The sequence below is a fragment of the Antechinus flavipes genome, chromosome 1 (assembly GCF_016432865.1).
Source record: "Antechinus flavipes isolate AdamAnt ecotype Samford, QLD, Australia chromosome 1, AdamAnt_v2, whole genome shotgun sequence".
Classification (NCBI taxonomy): Eukaryota; Metazoa; Chordata; class Mammalia; order Dasyuromorphia; family Dasyuridae; genus Antechinus; species Antechinus flavipes.
This window is the reverse complement of record NC_067398.1, coordinates 497,720,491-497,741,754: the sequence shown is the minus strand read 5'-3', so window position 1 is coordinate 497,741,754 and position 21,264 is coordinate 497,720,491. Positions and strand designations below refer to the sequence as shown.

The following is a 21,264-nucleotide window of genomic DNA, read 5'->3' as shown; positions in this document are numbered from 1 at the left end:
TGGGACTGGTTGTGAAATTATTTAGGCAATGGGCATATCATCTGCAAAATCATTTGCTCACTAAATATCTCTACTTAATAAGTGGTATAGAGAATATTAAGAAAACTGCAGCATCAGGGACCCTATTCTGACCCTATTGAATGAAGCACTTCTCCCTTAAATTTGTAACCCTGAAATGCTATTTTCCTATTCTTTAAAAAGTATCATTATGCCCTTAGGTAAGGATGAGTTAAAGGTTTTGGTTTTGGGGGCTTTTTTTTGACTAAACCAACATATGCATACTTCATGTTAAATCAAGCCCATTTTACAAATGCTTTAGAAATTATAAGCTTGATCACATAGGATCCTATTCTGGACTACAAATTTACCATGGGTTAGATGTCAGCAATGGTATTTCCAGATAATACAGTCCAATTTTATTAGAGTTTGTAAAATACCCAGACAAAATGAAGAAAAGGTCTGGGATCTGAATAGATACAGAGATGCACAGAGCAATGTGCCATGTTCCCAGGAATGCCTGATGCAGTGAGGAGGCATAGCCTAAAGTTTTAACAATTCAACTGTTCTCCTAGCATAAATTTTATTCTAATTTCTCTCTCTAATCTCTCTAATTTCAAAATACAAGATGGAAGAAAGATAAATTTAAGTTTTTTTAACCTTTTTTTATACCTTATCAGAACACATTCTCCATATGATCACATCTTATATCTATGCTCCACTTCTTTTGGGGGGTAGGGGGTTTCTAAAACAGAGTACTTAAATGTGGTATATGGTCTAAAAGAAAAGTCAGAAAATCTAAGATTCTAACTGCAAATTTACTCTCACCTTAGATATATCATCTAAAGCCTATTTAAATAAAATCTGTGCCTCAGTTTCCTAGTATGTTACCTGTCTTAAAAGAGGTATTCAGAAAATAAAATAAATAGACTGATGCAAACTCAAAAAATATAAAGTACAAAATAAAAAACTAAATAGTGATAAATGTGTATGTCTAACAGGATAGTTTAAATATAGCTATATATATATATATATATATATAAAATTATTTTATAAGAAAAACTGTCAAGAAAACTGAACTTCAGATTATGGATAAAAAGGTAGATTTAAACTATAAATCTGAGTTTTATGAAACTCTTAAAAAAACTAAAATAATTATTGAGATGTAGAGAGAAATAGATTAAGCTCATAAAACATCTGACAACATAGGTCTGCCTTAAACCAAACTTACAAGCAATAAAATCCTACTGGTTATTGAATACACATATACTGACCGTTAACTATTAGATCCCAAGCAGAACTTCAAAACTGTCAGAAGTCATTTTTCTGAAACTCATTTTAATAAATGTCTGTTGATAAGTAGTGATCCAAATAGATTATGAAATCTGAAATGTCTTACAGCAGATGCTAGCTGTTCTTCCGTCATGTCTTCTACGAAAACAGTTCTAGCTACAGGTTCCTCAGGCAAAGCATCTGCTGATCCCATCATTAACAGAGTCATTCCCTGTTTACAAAAATAATAATAATAAAAATGAAATCCCTAGTTTCTCTTGGGGGAGTTCTCTAAATATTAATTATTGAGTAACATCATTTTCTGTAGATAATTCAACTTCTATAAGACTAATAGATTACTTCTGGGGAAGCCTAAATTTTAACAATCTGACAATTATTTCCATGTATAAATGAGAATCATTTTGTATGAAGTCACAAATTGTATTATAACATTTAAAGACAACATAAAGGGAAATAATTTTAAATACCTTTCTAGTGAATTCTGACATAGGATTCCTAAGCTTTAAGGGCACATTTCTATTCAATAAATAGCTAAAAGTAACATACATAATATTGTATACCACAATATATACAAAACCTATACACCCTACATATATTAAGGCCCCTAATTTTGCTATTTCTTTAAGGTTAAGAAAGAAGTAAAACTTCTGCAAATCAGTGAAAGCTAAAACCAAAATTCAGCGAAACAGCAAAATAGAAATAGAGTCAAGGGATAAGTAAAAGGAGATTAAAGGGAATAAAAATAGAAAAACTTTTAGACATAAAATATAATCTTATGAGTTATAAGACAATTTTTCAATATCAAAAAAAATCATTCTTATTGCACATGTTTAACCTATATTGGATTGTTTGCTTTCCAAGGGAAGGAAAATATGAAGAGGGAGGGACAAAAATTAAGAACACAAAGGTTTTGCAAGGATGAATGTTGAAAACTATCTTTGCATGTATTTCAAAATATAAAAAACAATTTTTTTTTAAATCATTCCTCATGCCATTTTTCTTATACCTGGAAACTAATTTTTTTGAAAGATTGCATAAAAGCAGTACAGGTGTAGATATTTAAGCTAGTTTAAGTCTCTGCCTAAATTCATTTTGATTGGTACCTAATATTAATATGTTTGTGTTCTCTACATATTGTGAATGTAGCTTCCATGTGAAATGTGAGAAACTTTAATGCTATCAATATTTCCCCTGTAAAATATTAAAGTAGAGCAGTATAAAGTAATGGAGAATAAGAAGAAGGAAGGAATTCCAAACTCAGGTATTTTACCCTAAGCCCTTCTTCCCTTCGGAAATTGGTGCTTGAGGGCAGTAAAATGAAGAGACTAAATGATCTCTAAGACTCCTTCCAGTTCTAAATCTATAATCCTATGAAATAAGAGTTTGTACTTGTGTCAAAAAATATCTATTTGGATAACAATTTTGTTTGATAAGCAATTAAATTCAACTTTCTCTATATATCTTAGGGTAGTCTTTTTTTCCCGTCATTCACAATTGATGTTAAAATTTGATTATGGTCAAATTAGGATGGACACATTGTGCAACAACCACTATACCTTCCACTAATGAAGGTATAGCTGGATAGGGATAACTATAAGACAGACATAAATCAAAGCTTCAATATCTCCCCACTTCTCTCCCCTTGTTTTATTCCTTAAGTTTCACTAAGTGAAAGGCAAAGTACAACAATGGATAGAGAGCCGACCTTGGAGCCAAGAAGACCTGGGTTCAAGTGCTGCCTCTGACACATGGGGTTATGTCTAACCCTGAGCCACTTAACATCTCAGTGCTCTAGGCCTGGGTCAGCAAACATTTTCTGTAAAGGGCCAGATAACAAAATATTTTAGGCTTTGTGAGCCAAGAGGCAAAATCAAGGCTATTGTGTAGGTACTTAAATGAAGCAAAACAAATATTTTTTTTAACTGATGAAATTTAAAATATCATTAAGTATAATTTTTGGTAATATCAGTTTAATGAAAAGAATGAAATTGTGAGGAAAAAGAAAACATTTTTACTAATTAGGATTCAAAATTAGTGCTCTCTATCATCAACTATTTGTTGATCACAACTGTCAGTTAATAGTGTCTTTACTAAACTAGATAATGCCAAATATTAATATCAATCCATGAGTATAGGATTTTAATTGTCAAAAGGTTTATTTTCTCTTCTGTTACTGCTTCAAACAAAACTTAATTAGTCCACTACAGTAAATGGTTTTCCTTGCTTACCTAATGAGTCAATCAGAAATTTACTTTGGTTGCAGGCTCACTCAAAAAAAAAATTTTTTTTTCCCCAAGAATCCTGCTGTGATGAGATATACCATTTTAAATATCCTAATGTTCCTGATTGTTGTTTTCCTGTGATTGGGAATATTATGGTAAGTGCTTACTCTGGTAATATCAATGAATATTGTATTCTTTTAGCAGTTATACTATCACCATAGAATAAACACAGTACTTTGCCATCTAACTCATAATAATCCATACCTCACTGTGCCTTAAAAGCATGACTAAGTTCTCTTCTTGTTTTGATATGAAGAGTATGCATTTGTAATTAAATGTCATGGTGCAGTGATACCTGTGGGCACTTGATAGTTACAATTATGTTAGTGATTTGTAGTTCACAGCACAGCAGTGTGAAACTATAAGCATGATATGGTTTGTCTCAACCACTCAACATTCCCATTGTAGCAGTCACAAACAATGCATTAATGAATCAACATGACTGTTTCAATAAAACTTTATGTATGGGTACAAATCTAAATTTCATATAATTTTCATGTCACAAAACATTATTCTTGTGACTTTTTTTTAACTACTTTAAAAACCAATCTTGGCCCACAGGCCAAATAGTAATAGGCCCACATGCCTGGTGTAGTGATCTTGCTCTAAGTAACTAAGATTATAAAATAGAGACCAGTTTAAGTTGTGCATATAAATCATATCACTGATCTAGTCTTTAATTCTCATTAGTTTCATTTATTCCTCCCACCTAACCCCTAGAGGTCTGAACCCTTTCAACTCTCAACACATCTAGGTTAGCCCCAGTCAATTTTCCTCCTGGATATATCTAGTTAGCTCCCTTCCACTATCTCTTATTGAACTATTCCCAGTTCTAGAACCATAATTAAATCGGTCCACATCACTGACTCTATTCTCCATCTCTATAAATTTCAAATCAAAATAATCCTCCCCAGCTCTCAGAAGTGGTCTCCTCTGTTAAATAGTTTTAGACAGAGGAAGGATGAAGACTTAACACTATTTTTATATTCCTATCCTCAGGGTTTAGCATAATGAACGTATCAAATTTTAGTACATGGAATGGGCTTAATGCTTTCACTCATTTTACTTTTTTTCTTGTTTTTACAAGTATAGAAATACATTTAGCCTCCCCCTTTTGAAATAATAAACATACTTCCTAGTATTCTAACCTGACACCTGATTATTATTTTAATCTGACTCTATCCTAAATATTGTCCTGATTGGTGAATTCCAGACCAGGATTACCATTTCTGGGGAACCCCAGTCATTCTTATTTTTTACCCAGTTCACTCACTCTCCAGACTGGTCTACCAATGCAGGGACCCTTCCTCTGCCCACTTTTTCCAAAGTAGTTTGTTTCCCCCATCAGAATGTGTGCTCTTTAGATTAGGGACTATCTCAATTTTCTTGTATTTGTAGCATCAGCACTGAGCACGATGTCTGGCCCACAGCAAACAATATATTATCAGTCTATCTGAATGAGAAACACAAATCACTTTCATTTTATTATCAATTTTCTACATAAGATTATACTGTTTTATATTTTAACATATTTAACATGGATGGGACTACCTGCCACCCAGGAGAAGGGGAGGAGAGAAGGGGAAAAGTTGCAACAGAAGGTTTTGCAAGGGTCAATGTTTAAAAATTACCCATGCATGTTTTGTATATAAAAAGCAATAATAAAAAATAAAATTAAAAAAAAATTATACTGCTGAATAAATTATGCTTGGTTGTGAGATAAATCTTTATTCCAAATTCTCTATTGCTCTATTATGGTGGCTATTAAATTTTGTATGAACCTGATTCTTTGGTACTTGAAATTCCTTTTTTATGGATGTTTCAAGAATTTCTTCCTTTGACCCACCTCTGGATTTTGGCTACAGCATTTCTGGTAGCTTTTATTTGGAAGGTAACTACTGGATTCTTCCTATTTATATGTTACTCTTTACTCTTGAGATTTTAAGATTGATCCTATTTGCTTATTGATTTTATTTACAATCAATTGCTTTTGTTCTAAAAATGTTCCAAGTTATGGTTCTCTATATTTGAACTTAATTCATATTTCAGTTGGTCTGTAATGGCTTAAGTTTAAAGATCCAGCTCTCCTGCTAATTTTTGCCCGAATCAATTTAGCTGACTTTAGGGATATGTTTTTTGAGCATAAGGGAGCTGGGGCCAATACCACAAAGCCATTCTTCATTTGCTGCTCAAAAGTCTGACCTCCTGTCTTGTACCTGGACTCAAGTGAACACTTCTTAGTCTCAGGAGAGAAGGAAAAAAAAAAAGTTATTGCTAGGTTTCATTACCAAACTTTCAATCAATTGTCCTCTGTGCCCCAGTAGTGTAAGTAATCATCATGCTCTCCCATATCTTCTACCCTTTTTTCTGTACTACCCACAATCTATAAAAAGGGAACTTTCTTTTTGCTCAGTCTTTGACAATGAGGCAAGTTATAATAAACCCATTTATTGACAAGCAACATACCCTTGTTAATGTCTTGCTGGAAGACCTGCCTCAGTTTACCTTTCTGTTAAATTTCCCGACACCCACTGATTCTAAGAGATCTGAACATTGTTCTTTTATAATTTCTTATAAGATATATATGTGTGTGTTCTTTTTTTGTGACAGTTTTGAGGTAATTCAATGATTCCTAAATTATTTCTCCTTGATTGGTTTTTGCTACAAGGTATTTCACATTTCCTCCTAAATTATTCTTTAGATTTTGATTTAACATTCTTTGACATCAATCTCATGAAGTTTTTACCTGCCATTTGATCAATTTTAATTTTCAGGGAGTTATTTTCTTGAGTTTGGTTTGGTGCCTACTGCAAAGTACAAAATTAACAACTGTTAATGCTTTGTTCATGGTTTCCAGAATTCTCATTTCTCATTTTTTTCCTATACTAATGTTATTTAACATCAGTTTTTCTCTTTCTTTTTTCAACCTCATTTTATTTCTTCCAGAAATTCTGGTTCGACTTGTGTACAAGCTTGCATTTTTTTTTTTTTTTTAAGGCAATGTCTATGAATGTTTTTGAATCAATTTCTTCTGGGTTTGTATCTTGAGCTTCCCTGTTACAATAGTTCTTATGGTGGAATTCTTTGTTTTTTGTTTGCTCATTTTTCCAATCCTCTTCTTAACTTTGAATTTTGTTAGGGTTGAATTCTATGAACTTCTGAGGGGAACAAATGGACATGGCTTCGGTCTTCTTGCATCTTTCTGTTTACTTTCACCAGTCTACTCATTGATCTCCTAGTTTAAGCTCTGTAAATTCCTGGCTCAGGACCCTGTAAACCTGACCTAGGTTTATATCTGATGGTTTGTTCCTGTCTAGAAGTTTCAGTAGACTGTTGCTCAACTCAGTTATTAGGTTCAAAGTTACAGGATATTCTGGTTACTTTACTATATACTTTAGCTTTAGCTAGAGGCTAGAAATAAAACTCTACCCTGCTTCTATGATCAGAATACAGCTACTATTTGCTTTTGAACTCGTTCCTCACTCAGGTCCCCTTCTCAATCTTCCCTGGATCTAAAGGTAGTGGACGACAGAGTTGTCAGACAGCACCACTCCTACACCCTGTGTTAGTGCAGGGATCCCCAAGAATCTCTTCCCATCCCAGGGCCCAGTCTTGGCTCTCTTTCGGTCCTTAGGTACTAGAACATTCTGTATGTTCCTGACCAGACTCCTAAATTCTATTTCCCAAAGAATTTTCTTCCACACAGGTATCTAAGGTATTTTCTGTCAAAAATATTACTATGACACCAGAAATAAACATAGTCTATACAAAATTATCTATCTTTTGATGAAAATATTTTCCAAATTACTTAAAAAATAAAATAAAAAATCTCTGTAAGAGTAATAAGATTAATTCCATAAATAAGAAAGCACAAGGGTCTGGCAGAATCACTATGATAAATCTAGAATTTTAGAGAAATCTCAGAATAGAAAAAATAATATCACCACAAAAATTTATTAAAAGTTACACTGAAAGGGGGAAGTGCTGAAAAACATGGAATTGTTCACTCCTAATGGATTTAAAATTAAATAAAATAACATATTTTCAAGGGATTGTATACAGATAACAGTGGGCTTAATCCATTATTTTTCCTTCTATATTATTTATCCATCTAGATTTTGTTTTACTTAGGACATTCTCTGCAGTACAAACTAATTTTGAATTGATTTTCACTTCAAATGTCTATGTTCAGAAATATCTCTTCAAACATTTCCTATTGCCCAGAGCATGTTCATTTCTGGTCCAAGTACATCTAGATTGATACCATTTCATGCATCCACAACTATAATATGAAGAGAAAGGAATTTTTTTTTAAATCCCACATAGTTTTTCATGTGACCACTGTCTGACACAAGATTACCAAACTAATTTTATGTCATTCTTCTCACTATTCAGTTCACATTCCTACAATATCCATTAATAAGAGATACTACACATCAATAACATATTTATGTTATGATATAAATCAATTAGAATGAGAATTATCAAATTATAAAATGTATTAGAAATGTATTTTTTCACTACTTTAGAATACTTTTAATGCATGTGATAATCCATAATCATTTCTTAATTACATCAGAGCCTTTGCAAGTTATAAGATATGTGATGCTGCCCAAGTAAACATGTAGACAAGAAATGAAGACCAAAATACCTCTTGAGATCAGAAATGAACTAAAATGCAAATCATCTTGATTAAATGTGGGAATTAAAGGCTTTCGAAGTTGATTTTCATAAATGCAATTTCAAAAATTTTAAAACAATAAAGTGATTTTCATTCATCACAAGTCTCTAAAATACTTACCAACAGTCAAGCTACTATATAAGTCAAATGGGAAAATACAGAATAAGACAAACTCTCATTATTTTTTCCTAATACACAAAAACCTGAGGAAATTATTTTGCTCATTTCTTAACTGAACCTCAACCAAGTCTTACATTAAAACATAAATATGAAACAGTAAATTTCCCCAACTCTTATTTGGTTAGTAAAATCTGTGATTTAAAAAAATTTATCTACCAAATTATGTCACTCAAAAGAGCATATTAAAATTTGCCAACTGAAAAGTATTTCTGTACCATATATAACACTTAACTATTTTCTATTAAAATTTTTATTGTATCATCTGCCTTCCTGCTTCCTCTTTTGCAGGGGTGGAAGACTATAAGTGTGTAACACTGAATATAATGTCAGACTTGGTTGATGTGTTGTTAACTTCTTATTTTTTCTTCTTTATTTTAAGAGATGCTCTCTGGGAGCAAAAGGGGAAGATGCCATAAAAATAATCAAAAAAAAAATTTTTTAAGCAAAAAAGATGAAAAGGTTTTGCAGCAGCAAAAGAATTCAAAACTAGGTAATTCCTCAATCAGTGCTACCTACTAGAAGCCACATAGAATGACTCTGGTTTCCATCCTCTTAGAAAAATAATCAGTATTTTAAAACAACATTTTTTTTATTATAGCTTTTTATTGACAAAACATATGCATGGGTAATTTTTTCAACACTGACCCTTGCAAAAACTTCTGTTCCAACTTTTCCCCTCCTTCCCTTCACCCCCTCCCCTAGATGGCAGGCAGTCCCATACATGTTAAACATGTTAAAGTATATCTAAAATACAATATATGTATACATATTTATACAGTTATCTTGTTGCACAAGAAAAATAAGATTTAGAAAGAAGGCAAAAATAACCTGGGAAGAAAAACAAACATGCAAGCAAACAACAACAGAAAGAGTGCAAATGCTATGTTGTGGTCCACACTCATTTCCCAGCAAAAACAATTTTCTTTATATGAAACTACTTAAATTAAGGGCAAGAAAAGAGTATTCTAGATAACCAGAAAATAACAATTCATAGGAAAATTCTTTTCTAAAACTAAGCTAATTAGAACAATGTGAAACAATGCTAAAAAGGCAGTTGAATGCTAATTGATTCTAATGATAAAATGGGATTGTAAAAAACTGATGATGAAATATACCTAACTCTACTCAAGTAAAGAGTAGAGGAGAGTATAAATAGGACATGTACTATTATTCTCTATGAGACCAACAATTCCTATGTCTGTTGGATTTTTCCTTTGTTAAAAGATAGGGATTAATGTGGGAACAATTTATTAAAAAAAAAAAAAAACACTATAGAAATAAGAAACAATAAAACTTAAATATACAAACAAAATAAAACCTAACTAACCAACAACTCAAAGTATTCACTTCTAAACATACTCAACAGGTCTCCTGAAGTGGTTAAAGTTGTTTTAGAAACAGAACTCAAGAATATCATTTAAATTGTTTTTAAAATTAAAAACTACAATCCTATATATGGATAGAATGAACTGCCTGCCCTTCAATGTAAAGACACTTATCTGGATTAACTAATTATTTTATCAAGTATCACTCATAAATATGCCAAAGCATCATGCTTTTTAAAAACTTGTTTGACCTTAAAAGCAAAACTTCTGAAAATACGTCCAATATTCCTAAATGATCCAATCAATTATGCCACTGAGACCATCTACATATCAACTCTAAGATAAAATTGTTCACTGGGAAATGGGCAATTTATTGCCTTATAAACATTATGACAATTATTTCACATTAAAGGCTATGACAATGATAATATTCATAACCTTTAAACAGTTTAAGTGAATAAAGGAGATCTCACCTTTTAGAATCATAAAAATACCAAACATTCTGCCATTTCTAAAGAAAAGGAAAGCTTTAAATACTCCCCAGAATTAAAGATTTAATGCTCATTTTTAATACTTAAATCATATATAAAATGTAAAAATAAAAGACATAAACTTCTAAACCTACTTTCCCATTGTAGCCAATCCAACAAGCATTTATGAAGTGACTACTCTGGACCAGCACTATAGTAGTACTAGTAATAGTAGTAGGCACTTATATTCCACTGAGGGAGAAAACATGCATAACTCATAAGCCTGACAAAACATAAAATGATTCTATAAAGATGTGCCTGACAAGTAAAGACTGGCTTTAATTTTATTCATTTTAAAACAAGCATGTCAGAATTTATACACCCAAAAAAAATTCTTCTTTGAAGCAGCCATCTTGAGAGACTAAACACTTATACATACTTCAACAATGTTGTCATCATTTAAAACATTTTTGAAACTCTTTTTTTCAGAATTGTCTCTAGAACCATTTTACATTAAATCATATAAGACCAGTTGAATGAAATACTTTTAATCACAAACTCTTCTTCTGAAATCCAAGTTACATTTCTAATAAAAACCAGCTGTATGATCCTGGGGCAAATACTATCTTTTTAGGCCCTACAAACAAATCTACAAGAATATAAGCTGAAAAACAGGTACTGATATGTATTAGTTGCTGATATGCTCCTTAGCAGGAGCTCCAGACACTGATGAAGTCACAGGTTCAAACCAACCTATACACATAGATATTTCAAATTAAATCTAGAAGGTAAACAAATTAAATCAAGAGTTATGATACTTGAAGTTAAGTTTGCTATAATTTTTGTATCAAAAAAAATTTTAATTCTAGTTATTTAAAAAATACACATTATTTTCTACAATCTACCTCGGGCTACATTTCCCATTTTTAGTGGACTAAAAAGTGTGCTATACTTGGAAACCTGGGCTCACATCTTGCATGAGACAATTACTAGCTTTTTTAAATAGGCCTTTCAAAGTCTGTCTCTATCTGTAAAAAGAGAAATATAATTCCTACAGTAATTATTATAAGGTTAAAACAGAACAAGATATATAAAGTGCTTTGACAACTTTAAAAAAAAAAAACTACATAAATACTAAATATCAGTTTTAAGGTATTTCTTCAGTTTTATAGCCCATAGTGATTGCAAATTAAGTGCAGAGTACTTAATATCATAATAAGCACCTAATTCATCCTAGATAACATAGTATTTAAACCATATCAAATCAATCTATTTTGTAACCTACAAATGGGAAATGTCATTTTTTCTATGATTACTTATCCTATTCATGCACTATAGGCTTATTTCATAAAATTCTTCAATTCAGCTGGTCAATCAACAAACATACTATAGCACTGTATTAACCACAAGGAACTTAACATTCCAATAGGAGAGAAAACATAAACATAATGAATAAAGAATATTACAAAATGAATACAAAATAGTTTTGAGAAAGGGTGCCTGACGGGATCAGGAAAAGCTTCATGAAAAAAGTCGTGATTGGGAAGAATCCTAAAGAAAAACAGGGATTCCAAGAAGTGGAAGAGAAGGAAGTCCGATGATAGTCAGTGAAAAAGCATGGAATCTGAAGATTGAACACTGAATCTTCAGACAATTGAGTATGCCAGTATAGGTAGATCAAAGAATATAAGGAAATAAGCATAAAAAGACTGGAAAGATAAGAAAGGGTCAGCTTGTGAAGACCCATAAATATCAAGGAATTATAACTAATCCAAGATGCAAAAGGGAATAATTCTCCCTTAGGAGAATGAAATGGCCAGTTTGGGACTTTTGGATAATTACTAATAGCTGTGCAGATTATTAATAGATGATATAAAGATACCAATTAGAAGGTTAATGCAATAATTTAGATGAAAGGACCTAAAGTAGATCATTGGCTGCTTGAGTGAAGAGGAGATATATACAATAGACATTGTGGAAATAAAAATAAAAAAATTCTGGCAACTGAGCAGTCATGGAGTATGAGTGAAAAGGGAAAAATGACACCAAGATTTTGCACTTGGGCAATTGAAAAGTTAGTGGTACCCTTTATAGTAAGAGGGGAAATCCAAGAGAGGAAACTGCAGGCAAAGATGAATTCTATTTTGGACATGTTGAACTGAAACTATCTCTAGGACATCAACTTTGATATGTCCAATAACCAGGGGGTTATGCCAGATCAGAAAGAAGCTAGGTGGTATACTGAAAATCATTTGGATAGAATAAATAAATTAATGATCAGGAAATCATACTCAACATCTGACACCATTAATTTTTAAAATGGATTCAAAGACTGCCTTTTTACATCTCCACATCTAATTACCAACTTTTAAATATTCCATTTACTTAGGTTTTCCTCTGCTTTTTAGCTGATTTGTCACAGTACATTACTCTAAGCATCTTCTATTCCACACATAGCAAGGATCTCTAACAGGAAACTGATTAGTTGGCACAAATATAAAGAAATAACATGGACTGTGTGCATATCAGGTATGCATATCAGAAATTTATCTCAATTTTTACAGTTACACTGAACATTTAGGTAAATGTTTTTCTATTGTAAGGAGAAAAAAAATTACATCAGAAATTCTTACAAGTTTATTTTACTATTTTCTCTCATATCTTCTCCGCTTTTTTTCAGATTATCAGAACCAGAAAACAATTTCTAATTTTGGTTCTAATTTTGGCCCTAACACTTAAGTATTATAACTAAGCAAATTATTCAACTCTCTGAACTTCAATTTCTTAATATGAAAAATGGAATGGGGGATTAAGATTAAATGACCCTCATGGTTTTCTTCCATATCTGTATCTCAATCATCTGATTAATAATGAAATAAGCCTTTTCTTAAATGAAATCTTATTAGTACTTACACTCTTTATCTTGAGGTTTCCCCAATCGTCATCCTGTTTTAAAGGAAAAAAAAGTTATTTTTAATTTTTAGCATCTTTGTCTATCACAATATCCAATTTCAACTCCTTAATTCCTGGTTTGTTAACTATTAATTCTACAAGTAGGTTTTCTAAAATGAGATAACAAAAACCTATAAGCCTCTTGATGGGATTCTATTCACCCAAATATCTTTTCCTCTACCCCATTCCTTAAATTCAAATATATGCCCCTTCAATTGGCTTCTTATGAAGAAGTCAGCACTACTAACAACATGAAGAATAAAAAGACCCTAACACTAAGAAAACTCAGAGATAAGAGTTTTAAAAGATAATTGACCAGATAGGTAATTAAGCTAGTAAGTGGCTTGTGTCCACAGGGAAAATAAAAATTGCAAATTAATCAATTGTGTTTATGTGTACCATTCCAAAAGCTGTTTAAAATTTTTGAACCTAGCTAATAAAAGTATGGTCCTGATTTGCCCCATTTCCTTACACCATCTCCAAGCATGTTTAAATTTCTTACATACTACAAGTATAACTCTGGGAACCAAGCTCAACACTTTCACATGTTCACACCATTAATCAAGAAATTGGTATGTTGAAAAAATCTCCCACACACATAGTATTCCGTTGTATCCAACCTTCGCAACCTTGTGGACCAAAGCACACCAATACTTATCGATGAAGTTTTCTTGGGAAAGATATTGGAGTGGTTTGCCATATCCTTCACCAGTGGTTTGTGGAAAACAAAGGTTAAATGACTTGTCCAAAGTAAATCAACTCATAAGTTTTTGAGACCAGATTTGAACTTATGTCTCTCTAATTCCAAGCCCAGTGCTGTATATACTGAACCATCTTGTAGTTCAATTACTTGTCAATCTGACTTTTCATGACCCCATTTGGGGGTTTTCTTGACAATGATAATGGAATAGTTTGCCATTTCCTTCTCCATCTTATTTTATAGATAAGGAAATTGAAGCAAACAGGGTTAAGTGACTTGTTCAGAATCACATAGCTAATAAGTATCTGAGGGCACATTTGAACTTGGAAAGACGAGTTTTCCTGACTCAGGCTCCACTGAGCCACCTAGCTACCTTATGAGTCATCTAACTGCCCCTATATTAAACATTATGTATTATGAAGACATGCATAGTGAATAGCTTAGTGGTCAGGGGTTCTAATTCCCTCTCCCACATAAGTACTGGCCATGTGATCCTAGATAAATCAATTAACATCTCAATGACCCCAAGCAACTACAGAGGTTGCAGATCATTGGCCAATATGCATTGGTAAAAAGAATTTCCTTACTGAGAATTCAATAACCAATAAAATCAGAGGTCCAAATAAACAAGTTTAAATTTTAAATTAAATGTAACCATTCCCTTTAAACCAATTTGTAAAGGGCCGGAACTCTGCAGAAGTATACTTGAAACAAGGATACTTACAACAAGGTGTTAACTTAGTGGAATTGATGAGATGATGATGGTTCTTTAGTAATACATATATTTAGTACTTAGCAAGATGATGTAATGGTTCTCTAGTTCACATATAATAAGTATGATGCAGTTATAATGATGTAATTGTAATAGGCTATTTAAGGGCTGAGAAGGACTGGAAATGAGACATTCCATCTTTGACCAGCCTGGTGGTGGCTGTCCTGCCTTCATCACTTCTCCACTGAGGCCAAAGACTCGGGCTGATCCCAAGGACTTCCAGAAAGCTAGCCCGAACATTACACCAATTCACTGAAGCTTCAGTTTTCAATATGAAAAAAAAAAAAATGAACCTTCTAATATCCAAATATACTCAGTTAATATTTTCTGAATTAATGTACATTTTTACAATGATTTAAAATTTTATTTATCTTATTCATAGATTGTTATAAATCACTAATTATCCTGTAGAATGCTTGAAGAGATAATGGTCTTATTTATTTTGTAGCAGAGTCCTCTCCATTACATCTAATATTCTTAAGAAGCGATCCATATTTTTAACATTATTTTCAAATTTCTTGAGATCTAATCATCTCCTCTACTTTAATATAACTATCACTATATAATTTATGGTCAAAAATAAGAAGCAAATGAACAGCCCAAGAACACCATATAGCAATTTATGTGCAATCAAAGGAAGAATATAGAGGGCTAAATAAGTACCATTCCATATTACATTTATGATGACTCAAAACATGTGCTTTGAAATACTTAAAATATTGTAACTAACATGTAAACAAGTTGCAGCATATTATCAACGATTTATTGCTAAGAAATGAGCTGTTCATGGCATAAAAGGAAGAAATAGCATATGCAGATTGTTGTCCAAATATTACACTAGTACCTATGAAATATTAAAAGACCTAAAGAATGTTCTTTGGGTAAACTGATTTTATATGAAGTACTTAGAGAAATACATGGAAATGAGTCACAAAGGATAAAAAGGCATGGATGGGTTATTATGTACATGATAGAACTAGTTTCACATGGATGTGTTCACAGATCTAGCAATGTGCCACTTGCTTTTTCTCTATGGTCTTGCTACTGGTGGTCCAGGAAAGGCAAATTAATATTAAGAAAAAAACTGAAGTAACTCTTCATATAGAGATTCATATGTATTTTAATTTTAAAAAATTAAAAAATAATGTTTGTATGGTATATATGGGATTAACTATAATTCTGTTCACCATCATCATAAATCCAGAATGGAAACTATACATTTTACACATATATATCCAGAATGAAATGTATAACAAGTACTCATATACCAGAGAAACTAATAACACTAATTATTGTTACTATGTATTAGAAAACAAAAGTTTTGACTTTTATAAAAAGTTATTGACTTTTACCTTCAGAGTGCCTCCTTTCACCATAACTTTCTGTCTAGCAGGTTGGACTCCAGTCAATGCAAAAAGCTGAGCCTTGAATACCATGGGAGGTTCATCAGTATTCAGTTCCACACCATCAAACTTCTCTTTTCCCCATTTTACATTAACTGCAGGTGAAAATATGATTGTATTGATTCACAATAGCACAGAATTTTGGAGCAAAAAAAATGAGATTAAGAAAATTCAAAATCTTAATTTTTCCAGTCTGCAAGGTAATTAGCCAATGCTCACATAAGCTTTCCAGGGGTCCTCAATAAAAGGAGTCCTGAGACCAAAGGTTTGAGAACTGTTGCTCAAAATCTAGATCTGACTCTTAGTCAAATACCTTTTTATCTATATTAAATTGACCTCACACAACTCAATCAGTTATAGTATTTACCATAGAAATTTCTAAGAGTATTGCAAATTATGGTACTTGAAGACAGCAAATACTATTGGGGAAAGAATCAGATAAAGGTAAAAAAAGAGTAATAAAAATATCTTAGGGGAAATCATATTTTATATAATTATATGGTATTTTAGATCATTAAAGAATAATTGTGCAGGTGGGAAAGATTAAAATAATTCATGTATCTACAAAAAAAAAAAAAAATCCCTAAAGTGGAGTCAGAAGAGTATAAAATCTGACCTTTAAAAAAATTCTTTGAATGATCTAAAAATGTAAATGATGAAACTCTGTATGAAGCAAAAACAGTGGATAAAATAAATCAACAAAGAATCATTTTCACATGCCAGAAATATACTAGTTTTTCTACAGAATATACTAATTAGTCCTTCAAAAAAATCATCATAGGGAGTAGCAACTATATGATTTGATCATCCTCTTTAGAGGAAACTGAAATTAGAGCAATTACATACTTTGAAAGTGACCTATTCATTTCAGTTGCCCTGAGATATATTTGCATATGATTTTATAAAAAGGCTTGTGTAACTATCGATTAGAGAAATGCAAATTAAAACAATCTGAGGTACCACTACACACTTCTCATTTTGGCTAAGATGACTGAAAAAGACAATAAGAAATGTTGGAGGAGATGTTGAAAAACTGGGACACCAATGAATTGTTGGTGGAATTGTGGACAGATTCAACCATTCTAAAGAGCAATTTGGAACTATGCCCAAAGGGGCCATAGAACTGTGCATATTCTTTGATCCAGCAGTGTCTTTACTGGGTCTATATCCCAAAGAGATCATGAAAACAGGAAAGGGATCCACATGTGCAAAAATGTTTGTAGCAGCTCTTTTTATAGTGGCAAATAACTGGAAACTCAGTGGATACTCATCAGTTGAAGAATGACTGAATAAGTTATGGTATATGAATGTAATGGAATATTACTGTTTTGTAAAAAAACAATCAGCAGGATGATTTCAGAAAGGCCTGGAAACTTGCATGAACTGATGCTAAGTGAAGTGAGTAGTACCAAAAGAACATTGTACACAGCAACAAGATAATGTGATGATCAACTGTGATGAACTTGGCTCTTTTCAACAATGAGATGATTCAATTCCAATAGACTTATGAAGGAGAGAGCCATCTGCATCCAGAAAGAGAAATATGGGGACTAAGTGTAGATCACAACATAGTATTTTTATCTTTTGTTTTTGTTTGCTTGCTTTTTTCCCCCTTATTTTTTTTTCCTTCTTGCTCTGATTTTTCTTGTGCAGCATGATAAATGTGGATATGTGTTTACAAAAACTGCTTATAGGTTTAACCTATATTGAATTACATGCTGTCTAGGAGAAGGGAGTAGGAGGAAGGGAAATAGAAAAATTTGAAACAACGTTTTGCAAAAGTGAATGCTGAAAATTACCTTTGCAGGTATTTTAAAAATAAAAAGCTTTTATCAAAAAAAAAAAAAAAAAAAAAAAAAAAAAAGGTGTGAAAAAAGATTTATAAAGAAACTTTATAAAAGAACTTTCACTTTAAAAATTTTTATTAAAAAAGCTCTTTATGTCATCTAAGTTTAGAATTCTAAGTTGAAACTAAAATAGGCTTTAATGAATTTCAAAGGACACAATTTGGCAACTAAAGAACTAAACTAATTAAGAAAACCCTAATAAAAAGAAAACCAGAAAATAGAATTGCGGACCTAACAAATTAGTGCAATGGGAAAATTCTGGGCAAGACTGGTAAAGATGGGCAAAAATCTGTTTCTGAGCCTCAGTTTGCTAAAACTATCATACCTTTTTTATAGGATTGTTGTGAAGATTAAACGAGATATTGTATGTAAACCTTCAAAAGCAAATTAAGATGTCAGTTTTTATTACCCTTTCATCACCTTCCAACATAAATGATACCACTCTAGTATTTTTAGGCCTATATGAGCTCCATGCAATACACAGAAATTACAGTGATATAGGAAAGGAATTGGGAAATCTCTATTACAAGATTCAAGATTCTAATCTCCTAACAGTCATTCTCTAAAGAAAAGACATTCTTCAGCATAAAATTATCCTGAGATGCTGCCAGGTCCTCAGAAAATCTTTGATAATGCAAAGATTTAAATTAGTACAGTAAAGAAGGGGTTCCTTAATGCTGAACTTTTAATCAGATCTGGATTCAAATCCTAATTTGGCTCTGAGGCAGCTTGGTGGCTCTGTAGAGATTGCATTCTGGGAGATTCTAGACAAGTCAGAGTTCTCTCAACTCTACAACTGGGATGGTGACAGCACCTATCTCTAAGAGTATCGAATGAAATATGTAAAGTACTGGGCACGAAGTGGGCATTCATTAATGCTTACTGAGTTCCTAACCTACAAACTTCCCCAGCTTCAGATGCCTTATCTGTAAATTATGGGGGTTTGGACCTGATGATCTCTGAGGTCACTCTCAATCTAAGATTCTGATACTACATCCCCAAAAGCAAGACCAAGTTCTTAAAATTCTTGAAGACCCATATTGAAACACCATAAGAATTGAACACATCAGAAAGAAGCCACAGTAAAGAAGCTTGAATTAAGCTAGCTTTGCATCTGCCAAGATAAACATTAAGTCTGACAAAAAATAACATCACTTGTCACCACTTCCTAGGAGTGCGGTTTTCCTGGAAGAACAACTACCATCACCCAATAGGGCCTAGCCAATGACCAGAGGACGATGAAAAAGAGAGAAATGGAATAGCAACTATTCTCGTTGGGAGTATGAAATGGGTCCGGGGGAGGGAGGGGCGGAGGGAGAGAAGGAAAAGGCAAGCCTAAGCCCAGGAGCTCTGGCACGCCCTGCGGCTCGGCTCGCCAGCCCTAGTCGCCGCTTCGCTCCGGGAACAACCCTTCAATGGAGCCTCGCTCCCTTTGCAACCGCCCAGGGTGGTGTGTGGTGTATGCGGCCGTGGGGGGAGGGGGGAAAGGAAAGGGCTGTGTGTCTCTGTGTGTGTCTGTGTCCGTGTGCGCGCGTGTACGCACGATGTGACAAACGTCAAGGAGCGTTCTGCAAAGTCACCTCGCTGGGGAGGCCGAGGCCCGCTCCCTCTTCACTTCGGCCTCTAGGGCCGCCCTCCCCCACCCCCAGACCGGGTCCCGGACGAGCTGCCTAGGCCCCGAACGGAGACTAGGCGTCCCAAGACAAGAGCTGCTCCACACATCTCTCCCGCCCCAGAGGCCGGGCTCAGATGGTGCCTCCGCCCGAGGGAGGCCTAGTGCCCCAGGGAGCTGCCTGGGGAAGGAAGCAAAAGGAAGAGGCCCCGGCCGGAGCTCACCTGAAAAGAGCGGCATGGCTGAGGGAAGCAACGGCACAGGAAGGCCGGGACTAGGGGCTACAGAGGAAGGGAAGGAAAATGAAGAGGAGCAGGAGAGGCTGCGGCTGCGGCGGTAGCGGCTCGGGCTGGGCTGGAGATCCGGCGGCGGCGGCGGCGGCTCCGGCGCGACTCTTGAGTCTCATTCAAACCGGCCCCTGACGATGACGCAGCAACACGCCGTTCGCCAGGCACTGGAGATCTTAGGGGAGGAGAGCCCGGGAGGGAGGGGGGAGGAAAGGGAGGGGAAAGAGGGAGAGAGCGCCAGGAAGAGGGAGGGAGGAAAGAGAGAAGGTGGGAAGGGAGGGGGGAAGGAGTAAATCAGAGAGAGGGATGGAGAAGGAGGGGCGGAGAGGAGCAATATAGGGAGGGGAGGAGACGGAAGGGGAGGGGAGAAAAGACTAAGAGGCGGAGAAGGTGTAAAAAGAGGAAGGATGAAGAAGAAAGCGATTGGGGAAGGAAGCGGAAAGGGATGGAAGAGAGGCAAGGAGGAGGTGGAAGAACAAGCTGAGTATGAAGGGGCGGAGAAAGTGAAATAGAGAGAAAGGCCTGAGATCCGACGGAATGGGAAAGGAAGGGGAGGGAGGAGGGAAGAAAGGAGTGGGGTGGGGAAGGAGAAGAAAAAAGGGGGAAGGGGAGGGTAGAAGGAAGGAGTCGAGTGGGACGGGACGGGATAGGGCGGAGGCCGCGGGCCGCTAGATGGTGCTAGAGCGCGTGCGTCCGTACGTACGTGTGCGCCTGGACGAGTGAGGCGCGCCCAGGAGCCCTAGCGTGGCCCTTCTACGCGCCTCCAGCCCTCCTTCCTGTAGTATCAGACCGTTTGGTCGCGCGAAGGCAAAGTGTATCTTTGATCCCAGCCCTGACTGTGGTGGTTCCAGTTTTGCGATCTCAATCGGAGTTTCCACAGCTCCTCATCTTCCACGTTGTAGGACTGAGCCAGCCTTCAGTCGTGCCCCCTTCTCATATTGCGTCTTCTATTCCTGTGAATGTCATCCGCGGGATCTCACAGGAAGGTCGTGGGTGTTCTTTTACGAACGATCCCGAGTTGGAAGGAGCCTCAAGGCAGGGGATCCCTCGAATTGGCCGCCTCTCCTGGTGGAGTGATAGCACCGCCGCCACCCCATCCCCTTCAACAGTGACATGAGACAGGCTCGTAACCTGCTTACACATAAGTGTACCAAATAAGTGCTTTTTTTTTTTTTTTTTTTTTTTTTTTTTAATTTTTTAATTTTCCGTGCCTCCTACCTCCAATGGACCGATTCCTCATCTCTGCTTCTTGGAACTTTTTATTTATTTTATTCAGAATTCAGCACAAGTGCCATTCTCTACTCAAACTTTTCCTAGTCTTCCTCGTCAATCAGATTTTAGGATAAAGTGATTTTCCAGAGCTGTCACATTTCCCATGTGTCTCAAATGAATGTCATTGGATGAAACTAAGTTTTCTTGTCTTTTCGTCCCCAGAAAAGCACAGAGTAAAAAGCTAAAGTTTC

At 34.7% G+C, this 21,264-nt stretch overlaps 1 protein-coding gene across 3 annotated transcripts in view; it reads right to left on the bottom strand.

Annotated features, from left to right (window-relative positions):
* USP14 (ubiquitin specific peptidase 14) overlaps positions 1-20,990 on the bottom strand; it is a 35,238-nt gene extending 14,248 nt beyond the window's left edge. Inside the window, exons 1-4 of one of the 3 annotated variants that reach the window (XM_051970367.1) lie at positions 19,739-20,990; positions 16,005-16,150; positions 13,142-13,174; positions 1,397-1,501 (exon numbers count right to left, since the gene is read on the bottom strand). In XM_051970367.1, coding sequence (XP_051826327.1) covers positions 1,397-1,501; positions 13,142-13,174; positions 16,005-16,150; positions 19,739-19,754 — 300 coding nt within the window. In that variant the 5' untranslated portion in view covers positions 19,755-20,990. Of the gene's footprint in view, positions 1-1,396; positions 1,502-2,995; positions 3,056-13,141; positions 13,175-16,004; positions 16,151-19,738 lie in introns of those variants that run through there. The other 2 variants (XM_051970365.1, XM_051970366.1) reach the window with 2 other exon arrangements.
* Between the last annotated feature and the right edge of the window lie 274 nt (positions 20,991-21,264).